The sequence below is a fragment of the Diabrotica undecimpunctata genome, chromosome 2, assembly GCF_040954645.1.
Source record: "Diabrotica undecimpunctata isolate CICGRU chromosome 2, icDiaUnde3, whole genome shotgun sequence".
NCBI classification, from domain to species: Eukaryota; Metazoa; Arthropoda; class Insecta; order Coleoptera; family Chrysomelidae; genus Diabrotica; species Diabrotica undecimpunctata.
Window position 1 is genome coordinate 131,928,045 of NC_092804.1, and position 14,111 is coordinate 131,942,155.

The 14,111-nt window shown below is 32.0% G+C and overlaps 1 protein-coding gene across 1 annotated transcript; it reads left to right on the top strand.

Moving 5' to 3' along the window:
- Positions 1-30: 30 nt before the first annotated feature.
- Positions 31-14,111, top strand: Gos28 (golgi SNAP receptor complex member Gos28). Its single transcript, XM_072523502.1, has 4 exons — positions 31-188; positions 464-642; positions 9,819-10,057; positions 13,711-14,111. The coding sequence occupies exons 1-4, from the start codon at positions 164-166 to the stop codon at positions 13,946-13,948; spliced, it is 681 nt and encodes a 226-aa protein (XP_072379603.1). The 5' UTR covers positions 31-163; the 3' UTR covers positions 13,949-14,111.

Genomic DNA, 14,111 nt, shown 5'->3' on the forward strand with positions numbered 1-14,111 from the left:
CTCATATTACAAAAAAAGAAACAGAAGAAGAATTCTAAGAAGATGACTAATTTATTCCAGTGGATTTAGGATTTTCTTTCATTCATCTTTCAATCAAAAGAATAGTGTCAAAACAGTTGGCAAAATATTTATTTAGGTTTAATATAGTTTTTTTTAACAAAGAATGGCCACTGCGTTATCGTATGAAGGTAAAAACATAAAATTATGTACTAATTAACCCTGTTATAATTTATTTATTAATAATTCTTCATACACTGTTTAATTCCTGAAAGAGTAAAAGGCCTAATTGCGTTTCAGGTCTTTGAATTTATTGGTTAATTTTTCTTGTAAGGATATGTTTTGCTATATTATGTGTATTCATTTTGGTCATAGAATATATATTTTAATTCTATTATATATTCTAAGTGACCCAAGAAAATTTGTTTATATTAGGTCATCAAATAATATATTCTCAATATTTCAGACCTGCGAAAGCAGGCTAGGCAGCTAGAAAATGAGATTGACTTAAAACTAGTTGCATTTAGTAAACTAGGTGCTGGAATTAAAACACCTAGTACTTCTCATGCTGATACCATACCCCTACTTTCTGGTGAAGACACTTTTGAAGCAATGTCTTTGGAAATTGAAGAATTAATAAACAAGGTAAAGTTTCAGTACTCAGTTATTATTAACAACCACATTTATCAAGTGTGACTTGGCACATTAAATTTCAAAATTATTTCTAACATAACAATTGAATACTTCATGTAAGATTAGCTGCAGTTAGTTAATAATTCAGAATATCTTTTAGTGAGTAAATTCATTTACATTGTTTTATTATTCAGTTACTCTCTTGTTTCTTAAACAAATTCTTTAAGTTAACTTCTTAATGTAGCACTAGATAATTGACATTCTGGTTTGACTGCATAGTTCTGTATTGTTCTTTATGTCTTTTGATATACTTTGTTCTATTATTATTAATCTACAAATTGCCGAAATACATCGATATGATTCAGAAGGCTTAATAAATAATTAAGTATATAAAATTAATAAGAACTGATTACTAATGTATTGACATCATCAAATATTCTTCAGTAGGTTACAGCAGGTGGGTATGTCTGTTATTTAAGTATATGTACTCTACTTTAAGTATATGTCTCTATTACACCAAACTAGGCAAATCAAATGCTTGATGTATGTCCAGGAACACCCAACCTTTACACCACATATCATACTAATATGATGCCTAGTAAACTGAAGGTTCAAATTTCATAATTATAAAAGAGGTCTTCAGCTGTTTTTAGCAATCCCTTTAATCTATTTTATTGATTACTGTTCTGTAGGTTTCAGATATTATTAAAAATGTTTTAAATCATTTTGTAATTTGCATGCAGAACATATTTGAAGAATAGTATATTGAAGAATATTCAAAGACCCTCCACAGTGTGAATAGAATGAATATGTTGGTTAAAATCAGTAATACTAGTAATCCTTTTCATCATAAAGCTGGTCCTGTCACTTTGTTTGTATAGCATATATCCAAAAAATAGCAGACTGCCCTGCTATACTCCTATACTGGTATAATGGAAAACTACCATCAAACCAAATAAAAACTAATTAGAAGAAGCTCTGAAATTGAAATTTAAATAATGGAGGCTATCAATTTAGTTAACAGTCAAATTTCACTTATGATTTTATGTTGCCAATATAAATGTTATTTCTAATTTTCTTAATTTTTCAAACAATTAAGGAAATTATATAAATACATAAATTCTGTGCAGTTTTTCAAAGATATTGGCATTATTTGTCCAAAGACTGAAAGTAATTTAAACCTACAACTGAGAATACACTGTTCAATGGGTTCCTGATGAAAATCCAAAAATATCCATTTCAGTAGTGACCCAACAAATTTGTTACATGGCACATGCTGAGATTTTTGCTGTAAATAATGAAACACTAGTGGGGGTTTGTTGAGTTTTATTAGTTTAAAAGCATCCTAAATAATAGATCTATCCTTAACACAATGTTTTTAAGAAAACAATGTGTTGAGTATATCCTGAAAATACCTATTTTTTTTTGTTTGGGAACATTATATCCCTAAAACAGTTGGGTGGCTGGGTCAGAAATTATTTTTTTGAAGAAAACTTACGTTTAATGTTATGTTTAATGTTATGTTTAGAATTAAATGGACATTTTGCAACAATGTAGTTCCATGTAAAATTTTAGTCTAATTTTGATATTAAAAGAATTGTTTCTTTTTTGTTGCATGATTGCAACATTTCTAATAAAAATACCAAGTTGTGTATAGACTAATTTTTATTGTACAGGACCAAAATATAAAAACATGTACATATAAAAATGCTAAGAATATTTTAATATCCACCAAATATAACCAAATATTTTTAAACCAGATTGAAAACAATTGTTTTATCATAACCAACTTACCTCTATTTTCCTTTTGCCACTTCCTAACACATATGAGATTTAAAAGAGACTATAACATAATAAAACCCTTCAAAAGTTCTGTCATTTGCAATGGTACTGACAATATGTTTTTAAAACACATGTTTCCTTTTAATGTAATTTGAAATTATAGAACTTGTTTGTGCAAATATAGTCTGTGCACTATTGTGACACTCATGGCTTCACAGACTTAAATAATTTAATTTGACCTTATCCAACCTGATTCAGCATGCAGTTAGTGAGGTCATGTCTTGTCAGTTTTGAAATATTTATAGAAAGTGCAGGCTTTATTAGTTGATTGACGGTAAAGCAAGATCAAAACATTTGTTACAATTATACAGGGAGGTTCCTACACCTTATATAGGAAGTCAAAGCAAATTTGATGAGTGATGCTGACTCCAATTTTACAACTATTAATGACGAGTCATCATCAAGTAATACAGACAGTGAGAATCCTACTGATTCCGCTAATCCTCCTAGCATAGCAAATACAGTAAACTTGCCAGGTAATTTATATGAAATCAATACAGAATATTATGATGTTAATTTTTTTAGATACTTCATGTGCTTAGAGCGTACCTGACACATTAAAAATTATGAATAGTATCTACATTATAAACAATTAAGAAATATGCATAAATTCTGATATTAGCGAGACTCTATATGATGGAAATTCATTGGATTTTTTTGACCTATTCTTGGATAAAAGTGTTATTTCAATGATTGTTCAAGAAACCAATCGCTAAGCAGATGCTAAATTATCTGTATATTAAAAGATGTTCTCGAGTGCAATAATGGATTTTTACTAACAATGAAGAAATCAACACAGTTTTTGAACTGGTATTATGGATGGGACATTACCAAATGCCCTCAATTTCACATTACTAAAAAAAAATAATGATTTTTGGACAATCAAAGTAAGTGATTACATAACAAAAAACGGATTTGTATTTTTACTGAGTATGCTACATTTGTCTGGTAATTCAAATGCATCTTAAGCCCATAAAATATACAAAGTTTAAAACTTAATTTGATATGATGACAACAAAACTCATTATGGCTCTCTGTCGAACCTGGTCAATACACTCAGAATAAAAGTTATAGTTATGGAAAAAAAATATTTACAGTATACTGCCGAAAAGAAGCAGTGGACAATATGTCAGTATCAGGGGTTATGGAGTTAATCACAATTGGTACACGAGAGAACCATTCACAAAAGACTGCATCAAAATTACACTCATTTAGGTGGGATATTACAGGTTAACACAAAGCATATACCATCTGAAGTAGTAAAAGAAAAGTTAAAGGAACATGAAGTGGTTACTTGTCAAAATGACTGTGGCATTAGTTCTTAAATGAAAGGACAAAAGACACGTTTTTTTATTAACCACTAAACATATTGAGCAAGTAGGTATAATGTTGTGGTACCTGTAAATAAATAAATAAAAGTTGAAGTGCAAACTCCAAGTGGAAAAAAATCAGCTATTGATTTATCTGACTAGATGACATCCTACCATCAAGCTTTAAGAAGAAAATAGTGTCGCAAAGTTGAATTCGAGATTATTCTAAATACAGTTGTAGTAATGCAATATATCCATATAATTCAGTGACAACACAAAAAAATGAAAATTACAAAATTTAAAGAACAGTTGGTGAAAAGTCTTACAACAACAAAAAAAAAGAAGAACGTTCTGCAAAATAAATTGTCAAATTTTGCAGAAGACAAACAAAAGAGGAAGATGCCAAAATTGCTATAAGGAAGTGGCCAAAAGAGAATGATGCACAGAGAAGCACAACAAACTTCTAAAAAGGTGTGGACCTGTTGTGATGTTTTTTTTATTTGTTTGGTAAACTCTTTTATTTTTGAAAAATCCTTCCCAAATAATAATAAGCTGTATTTCTAAAATTGATCTTTATTAAGTTAAGTAAAATATTAAGCTTGTGCATCTGTGGAGATAAAGTGACATAGAAAAACAACACCCAGTAACACTGAATTTATCACAACAATTGTTTGTATATGTGTCTGTTAGGCTTAGGTAAGTAATTTATCAAAATTTCAGAAAAATCGAATGTTAGAGAAAATGTAAAAAAACAATAATGTGTTGTATACTCATGATGTCCTCTGTACTCAAATGGACCAACGTAATTCTGGCTGTAAATGGTTTCACATTATCTTGTTGGAAAAGTGGATTCGGAAGCATCCATATATAAACCAGAACATGTGGATGTTACATACAGGGATCATGTTTCCTCTAATAAACGCCAAGCCTGGCCAGATTCCATAAGGAATAGTCCTCCACACCATAATTTCAACAGTGTGATGCATACATATTTTCGTAGAAACTTGAAGATTCTAAATGATTATCATCCATGGCCAAACAGAATCTGAATTAATCACTAAAGATAGTAGTATTCCAAGTACCCAGTTCTCTACACCAAGCTAGTTGATCAGTTTGGTGCCTATGTGTGAAAAGTAGGGAAACCGAGGACAGTATGAAGTGAGGGTGAATACGTGAGTAAGTTTTCTTTTTGCCTTTTAATAAAAGCAAAATCCGTATCACACTCCATAAAAGAATGTCCGGAAACTAAAAAACGATGGTCTATTGTTTCAATATAAGTGTTTTGTACAATATTGTACTGGCAACGTCGCCATAAGTCAAGGTGTATAACAGTTGCCCTTAGCGGACTCTCAGTCAATCATTGAGGCTACAAGTGTACAGAACAATAAAGTTGTATCGAGTATCAATCGAGTTCCATTTCTTCTCAGACTATATTATAATCTGAAACAAGATTTACCAGTAATCACAATTCTAAACAGACATTTCTGAACACATTCTTTCTTCCAAAATTCCAGAAATTAGTAAAAATTGCCTGTCTTTCTTCTTCATGGAAGTTTTTTGAACAGTTATATCTACACGTGTGTTCATAAAGTTTCACTGATTTTTGACAATGAACCTCTCCTCGACGTCCAACATACTTTTTACCACTTTTTTTTTTCGAATTTTAGCTACATTTTTTTTACTTTCCCATGCGAATCTTTGATGTTTTTGAAACTTTCTTATGTATGTTTGATGTGGATGGCTGAGAAGTAAAAGTAAAACGAGAAGTATCATAAAAATTTAAACAGATGATTCAATATTGTTAACAATTGAATGATATTTATGACTTTTAAATTTTGACGTGATGCGAGAAATTGTTTGTAAAATTTGGTCTGAGGAGCAAATGCCTGAAAAATGGAGCTTAGGCTTAATTTGCCCGTTACACAAAAAGGGAAACCAACTTAAATGCAATAATTACCGCGGAATAACTCTCCTAAATACAGCATACAAGATATTGTCAAACATTTTGTACGAGAGATTGAAGCCTTATACCGAAACGTTTCTAGGAGAATATCAGGCAGGATTCAGGCGTGGACGTTCAACCATTAACCATATCTTTACACTACGACAGATCCTCGAAAAAGCGCAAGAGTTTAACATAGCTATGTATCATATTTTGTCGATTTTAAACCGGCATAATATGACAGTGTCTTAAGACCAATTCTTTACTCCAACTCTATGAATGAGTTAGGAATTCCAAAAAAACTCATATGTTTGATAAAAGTGACAATGGGCGAAGATGCTATCAGCAGTAAAAATTCAAAACGACTCGTCAACCCCATTTGAAATACATAGGGGATTAAGGTAGGAAGATACGCTGGCGTGTCAACTTTTTAATGTCGCCTTAGAAAAAGTTGCACGAGACGCTAATTTAGATAGCAGAGGAACAATATTTAATAGATCAGTCCAAATTCCAGCTATGCAGACGACGTGGACATTATAACAAGAACTAGGGCAAGAACTGCGGAAATCCTAACCGAGCTAGTAGCAGCAGCAGAACGAATGGGGTTACCATTATAAACCAGGATATAAATCAAAATAAAACCAAATTCATGGCGACTAACACAAACACAAGAGCTGGAAATGTTGACGCAGATTTAATCATCAATGACCAAAACTTCGAAGCAGTCAAAGAGTTCATATATCTAGGGACATCGGTTAACCCCAATAATAACACATCTGAGGAAATAAAAACGCGAATAATAATTGCAAACAGGTATTTTCATGGTCTATCAAAGTACTTATCTAACAAAGGTCTGTCTCAACAATCTCGTATAAGGCTGTATAGAACACTGATAGTCCCCGTTCTCACATATGGATCGGAGGTGTGGACGCTAACTAAAACAGGTGAATCCACTCTGTCGATTTGAATGAAAGGTGCTACGCAAGATATTCGGAGCGGTCTGTGAGAACGGAATATGGAGGCGTAGATATAACTTTGAACTGCAGAATATCTACAAGCATACGTTTGGTGGTAAAGATATTACCACTATAATTAAGCGAAACCGCCTGCAGTGGGCAGTACATATAGTCCGGGCCCCTGAATCGAACATAATCGAACAAAACGCAAATCAAGGATTGGCTAATCGAAAAGAACATTTTCTTCGAGGAAGGTTACCTAAAAAGTGAATTACTGGATACTGCGGCCGCATTTAGAGACGAGTACAAGTACAAAATTGAAACAATTGCGGAAAAATATGTCGTTAAGATTTTGAGACTGGCGCCTTACCATTGTGAGCTGAACCCGATTGAGATGGTGTGGAGTCAAGTGAAAAAGTATGTGGCTTCAAACAACGTCGATTTTAAAGAAAAAACGGTTGATAAAAGAAGCTTACCAACGCGTATCTAAAGAGCAGTGGCATAATTATGTGAACCACGCCAAGAAAGTAGAAGAAAACATTTGCAGGAAGATATTGAACCGGGTGATAATTAATATAGGAGATGATTCAGAGGATAAGGACGATTTAGATATGGATTGCGATTAGTATTAATTACGAAAATTATCTCAAATTTAATGCTCATTTGTCTTTTTAGTACTGTACGTACAGTACATTTCAGTTATAAATTTGTGTATTTTATGTATATATATATATATATATATATATATATATATATATATATATATATATATATATATTTATCGTGTCGTATAGGGTAAATTACTTGCATTTTTTTGTATATATGTATATAAGTAATATATGTAATATATATAATATATAATGTATAATAAAGTAATATATACCCCAATACTTGAGGAGCAAAGTGTTCAACCAATGCATCCTTCCTATCATGACATATGGATGTCAAACCTGGACCCTAACCAAGGCAAACATGAATAAACTAGCCACAACAAAAAGAACAATGGAAAGAGCAATGTTAGGTATACGACTGTCAGATAAAAAGAGTAACGACTGGGTAAGATCCAAAACAAAAGTCGAGGACATAACAAAAATTGTTAAACTTTAATGGAACTTTGCCGGTCACACTGCTAGACAAAAAGACCAACTTTGGAATACTACAATACAACAATGGAGACGATACAACAAGTATTTACGAGGTATTAGGTATTTGATGTATACAGGGTTTTTCTCAGGGTATTCTCTTATTTAACTCAGTTAAATTAATGAGTAATGATTTTTGAAACGAAGCGCGTACGGTCTTGATTTCTCAATCTATCGCCAAACTACCACACACCTACCATTGTGTCGACATGAGCGGCATCGCTGCGCGCCGTAAGACCAACACTGCATTCTAACTGTGGCTTCTACTATAGTGAATTAATATAAAGAACCGCTATTTTGTGAGGCTACTCGTAACGTCTTCTTCTCGTGCGCTATTTCTGTGACGCTCGTCTCATCATTTTACTATAGAGAAAAAAGTAATAAAACGACAGTATATAAGCTTGGCTTCAAAAAAATAAAATAGTTCTCTCCATATTGCTCCAGACTATTAAAATTACGATTTATCTTTTGAACGCGGTAAAATTTACATGTCTTGAAGCGAAGCTTCCATACTGGCGTTGTATTATTTTTTTATCTACAGTAAAATGCTGAGGCGAGCGTCACGGAAGTAGCACCACGAGGAAAAGGCGTCACGGGTAGCGTCATAGAATAGCGGTTCTTGACATCGATTCACTACTATTCATCATTCGTTTTTATGCATCATATATTTACTTTAAGTAGGTTTAAATTAAAAACTGCATAAAAAATAACTAACAAAATATAGAAATTAAATGAGAAGTAAAAAATTTAAATAATATCTGTCACTAAAAGATTCAATTCGTAACGGTTGTCAACATTTAATCAAAGTCATAGATGTCATCCGATTAGTAACAGCATTGAATCGTCTGTTTAAAATTGTATGACACTTCTCGTTTTAAAATAATTTCATATAAATACAATTATTATTTTTAAACATATTTAGTTTATATAAAAAGTAAATTTACCATCAAATGATATTTATTTATATTTAATACGTTAACAGGTGGCGTTAGGAGTAAACACAATAATTTATTGAATTTGTTTAAAATATAAAAAATAAATAAATAATAAAATTACTTTATTTAATTTTAAATATATTATTTAAATTTTAAAGATACAGAAAACATAGTATAAAGCTCCACGCTAGTCTACAGTACCGCCTACTGTTCCACTTTTTTTAATTTGTCAATTATTTCTTATAGGTGTGGTTTTATTACAACCTCAATCTTAAGTCTAATAGTGAAAATAATAATATTTCTACTAAATCACTTACCTGGTTCTTCACCTGATGAGTTCTCCATCTCAATAATAAACATAAATTATTTTACAAATTATATTTTTATTACACGCTTTCGATATAAACACAAAACACTACTGTTGTATCAGTTGATTAAGAAAAATAATTTTATTTGCCAGTGGGACATAGATTGAAATGCACTTAGATCCCCTTGCCACTGAAACATACTACACTTTTAGTAAGTAGTGTAAGTTGTCGACGCTAGATATCGCCACAAGTACCAAATATTACTGAGATCTCTTTGCCCTTAAGTAAATATGATAATCTAGTTTACATTTGTGTGCTTAACTCCATTTTGGAAAAACATTACTTGGAATCCTTGGCTTTTGACCCCCTCATTGACCCGGATAGAGCTAGAATTAAAATAAATAACCGTTTCTAATTTGGAGCAAAACTGAATGATTTTTATCGCTCTTGACATTGCCTGACATATGCATTTGACATTGATTATGACCTTTATTTTTATGGTTTTTACCGAATTTCTCTGTCACTCACTTTATAATCTGTTATTTGTACAGTAATAATAATTCTTCTAATTATTTGGTACTTTTGGATATTTGCGCAATATTTTCTTTTACATATGTCATTTTTCCTATTTAATAATTATTTGAACTAATTTTAAACAGGATAACAAAGAGATAATTATTCTGAGATTGTATTTAAATGTACATTATACCAGAATTGTCTTCAAAATTATGATTAAATTGATTTTTTTTTCAGTTAACACAAATAAATGAGACACTCTCGGAGCAACCAGTTACTGGTGCTGCAATGATGCACACTTTACAGAGACATAAAGATATTTTGGCCGATCTCTCTCGAGATTTTAGGAAGACTAATTCACTACGAGAAAGTCAACGGCAGAGGGAAGACCTCCTAAGAGGAACTGACAATTTTAGAAGTGATGGAGTTAATAATAGAAGAGATATATATCTTAAAGAAAACCAACATATACATAAGTATGTTTTCTAATTGCAACTAATTGGACAAGTCATTTCAACTTCCACCTAAGCCACAAAATTAAAACTTTTTAAGAAAGAATAGGGTTGGTTGTAGTAAATCGAACCTTAATTTTCGGTAGAAATATCTCCAGAAGTTTGTTTATAACTAAATATGTTCGATAAAATGACATATGCCCTTCATGAATGCACAGGTTCTTTTTTGTTCTTTTGGAATACCTCTTTGGAAAATCATCTTTTTCCATGCAAACATCTTCGACTGTTGAAATTTTGTTATAAACATTCTAAAATTCATTTTATAAATCATGAACTCAATGGCAAACGATTTTTTTTGCATTATCTGGTGAAATTTTCCAAGAAGGAAGAGAATATGTTGATTTATTTTTGGCATAATCCGAGACTAGTCGAGACATCTTCTGAACAGATCTAACACATCGTTGAAACAAAATACGTTTATTGGTAATTTAAACTACATTGTTTGTTACATAATGGTTGACGTAGGACTTGGCACCGATCCCCGTTACACACAGCAATAATAATATTCACCTTGCTTTTCATGCGAATTCTTTATATGTAATATTTATATCATATATACATATTTCTGTGTAGTCATTAGATTTGATTGTCGTGAAAACACCATTCGTGTGTAAATAAACAACTCTTATTTTTTATAACAAGCGAATTGTTTCAAATTCCCTGTTCCTGATACAAGAAAGCTACGTGCATACTTCAGTATTTATACTTCACACTAACATATGTTAAGTCTATCAGTAAGGAGCCAAAACACTCCTCAAAACTGAAAGGCATTTTAGCCCTCTGCATACCATTATCGTTTCATGGACACGATTCTTGTATTTAAAACTTTTTAATTAGTTTTGAAGATCCTGCTCGTCTTTTGTCGAAAATGGGCTTATTTTTAAAATAATAATTTAAGTTAATATTTTATATTTAATTATTTTTGACGGAGCTACAGTTTAAATCGATGCCAAAAAGTTAAAAAAGAGAAATAATTCCAGGAAAATAACTTCGTTTATTAGTAATCTATATGTTTTAGTCAATGTTTTGCACACTCTACGATAACTGTAATCACTGAATGGTTGTTATTATTCAATAAATATTTCAAATTGTAATTTTACGACACTTAAAATATTGTCATAAATGTGAATATCAGAATAGTAAATGAGAACTAAATACCTAGAACTGTATAAAAATATTTAAATATGAAAATCCTTTGAATTTTTAATATTGAATTTGTATTTGCCTGCCCTGTTGCATTTTAAGATATTTTTAAAAGAAAAAATAACCTTTCTCAAACAGAATTAAAAAAATTAAAAAAAAAGCAATATCTGCAAAATAATAGGCTTCAATAAACACGTCATAATTCAGTATAATTTTTAAACAGTCATGTATTAGAATTGTATACACAAACCACTATGTCATTGGAATATTACTCAGTACCATCTCAAGAAGGACTGTCATGACTTGTGTAATTTTTCCTCTACTTTTAAGAATACTTATGATTACAGGAAAATTTCGGCTTGTGCATTTTGAAATGACTTAGATTAGGTTAGATTCTATCTGAGTGGGAATTTAACCACCCTTTCACTCGATCTAATAGGTCTGTTGTGGCTCATGCTCATTTCTAGGTTAAAATTGTCCTTTCAGCCCAGCCTCTTTGACAAAATTTATTATAGCCCTTGGTGAGGGCTACGAAGTCATAGGGCTCAAATTATGTATTGTGCCTTAACCTATCCAACAGAATGTCCTGTTAGGAAACCTACGATAATTCACAGATCGCTCCTCTTCATGTCTAGTAGATCTTTGGATATTTTCTTTGAAGGTTGATGTATAAAAACCTTCGAATGTTTAACACCCAGTGGTTCGTACCAGTCCGATGTCGTTTTTTGGCCGCACTTCTTGCTATGCCAAATAAAGGTTCTAGACCTATGAATGTTTCTTTTGCCCGTCCCTAGCAAGTACGTCCGTTTTTTTGTTATCTTCAATACCAGCATGTCCAGGCACCTAGAGTAAACTTACTTTGTTAATTTTAAGATCCGAATCAGATTCCGCAGACAGTTCCAAACTAAATTTGAGTCAATTCGTCCCGATTCCAGTGGCTTTAATTCCGCCTGGCTATCCGATATAATTTTATAGATCTGTCCCTTCAGTTCCTCTTTATTAGTTCTTGCAGGCACATCTCTCTAGCATAAATTTCTGCTTGGAAGATAGTGAAGTGATTACCTAGGTTTACACCAAGGCTTATCCTTGGTTTCCCGCCGAATACTCCAGTTCCAACTCCTTCATCGGTTTTTTTTTATCTTTTCAGATTTGATCCCTTATTTTTTCGACCTGCTTCCCGGCGAAGTATCCGCCTACTGTATGCTCCTACCTTCGCCTCCTTTTCCATCCATATACGTCAACCGCCTCCATGGAGGTTAAGCATGACTTCCATGGAGGCGGTTGGGGTAGTCGACATCGTTCCTACTATGATTAAGCATGCTTGCCGTCGAAGCTTATTCAGCTTCTCTCTGGTAGTCTTTTCTTTGTATTTAGCCCACCATCCTAGTGCTCCATACATAATCATAGGTCTGACTACAGTCATATATAGCCAGTACATCCGTTTGGGTTCTATACTCCATGCTTTTCCCCTTCTACATTTTCGAAGGTTTCGCTTTAAGGATATTCTTTCCAGATGAGTGTTCCAAGTAAGCTGTCTATCTAGTATTACTCCTAGATATGTGACGTCATTCGCATCTTTGACAGTTTCTCCATCTAGAACGGGCATCCAGATGTTGTCAAGGTTCCGTCTCCTCGTGAAACTCTCTAATGCCGTTTTTCTAGAATTGACAGAGTTTTTCTCTGTCTCACACCTAGTAAGGATATTTTTTAATGTTCGTTGGAGCGTGCTGGATAGAACATTTCCGTATTTTTCTCTTTGCATAATTGCTAGATTATCCGCATAGGTCTGCACTTTTGCATGTGCGTCAAAGAGCTAGATCAGGTCATCCACCAGGAGTGGGTGAAAGGAGGGGAGAAATCGCTTACCCCTTAGCTGTTTTGGCCACAAACTCCTCTTCTTGCAGATCTGTTAGAATCAACCTATTTTCCAGCATTGCTTTGATCCAGTCGCATACGGTAGTGGATATCACTTTTGATATCATATAAGGTATCTTACAATTATATCAGGTATTAGTATATTATATAAGGTATCTTATACAAATGTGAGAAAAACCTCGGCTTGGTGCATTTTGTAATGACTTACTCAATTATAATTATATACTTATAGAAATAATTTATAAAATTTATTATTTTTATGTTATTACAATATTAGGCAGTTTCTATTCCAAGTGAGTAGTTTATGTTGTATTACAAATTATTTTGACCAGGACGTATTATTTAGCGATTATTCTCTATTTCATTCAATATTCTTTAATTGTTTGGTTACATAGTTTCATCTTTTTTATTTCTCATATTTTATCGTAACATTGCCTAATTTTTTTGTAAGGTTCATATATAATTTGCTATTAACTCCCCCCTATCTATCTTCCTCGCCTTTTGTTTTTAATGAAATTATGGAATATACAATTGAACTCACTATTATAAATTTTTGATTAAAAAAGATTTTTTAATTATTAAATATTTTATCTTTCTAGCTCTGATCGCCTAGTAAATGACCAGATATCGATAGCAATGGAAACCAGAGAACATTTAACATCCCAAAGACACACTTTAAAGAGACTTCAGACTAGATTTAATGACATTTCAAATAAATATCCAGTAATAAATAGCTTAATCCAAAGAATAAACATCAGAAAACGACGAGACTCAATTATCCTTGGATTGATAGTATCTCTATGTACGATTTTGATGTTAATTTACAGTTTCAGCTAAAACTAAGCTTCAAATCAATTTATATCTTATTTTTAACATTTGTAATTTTTGGTATGTGATAGGCTCAAAAATAATCGTTTATTTAGAGAACAATATGTATATTTTAAAAAATTTGTTATATATTTAATGTAATAAAACATAGCACCAAATAATGGCACTTTGA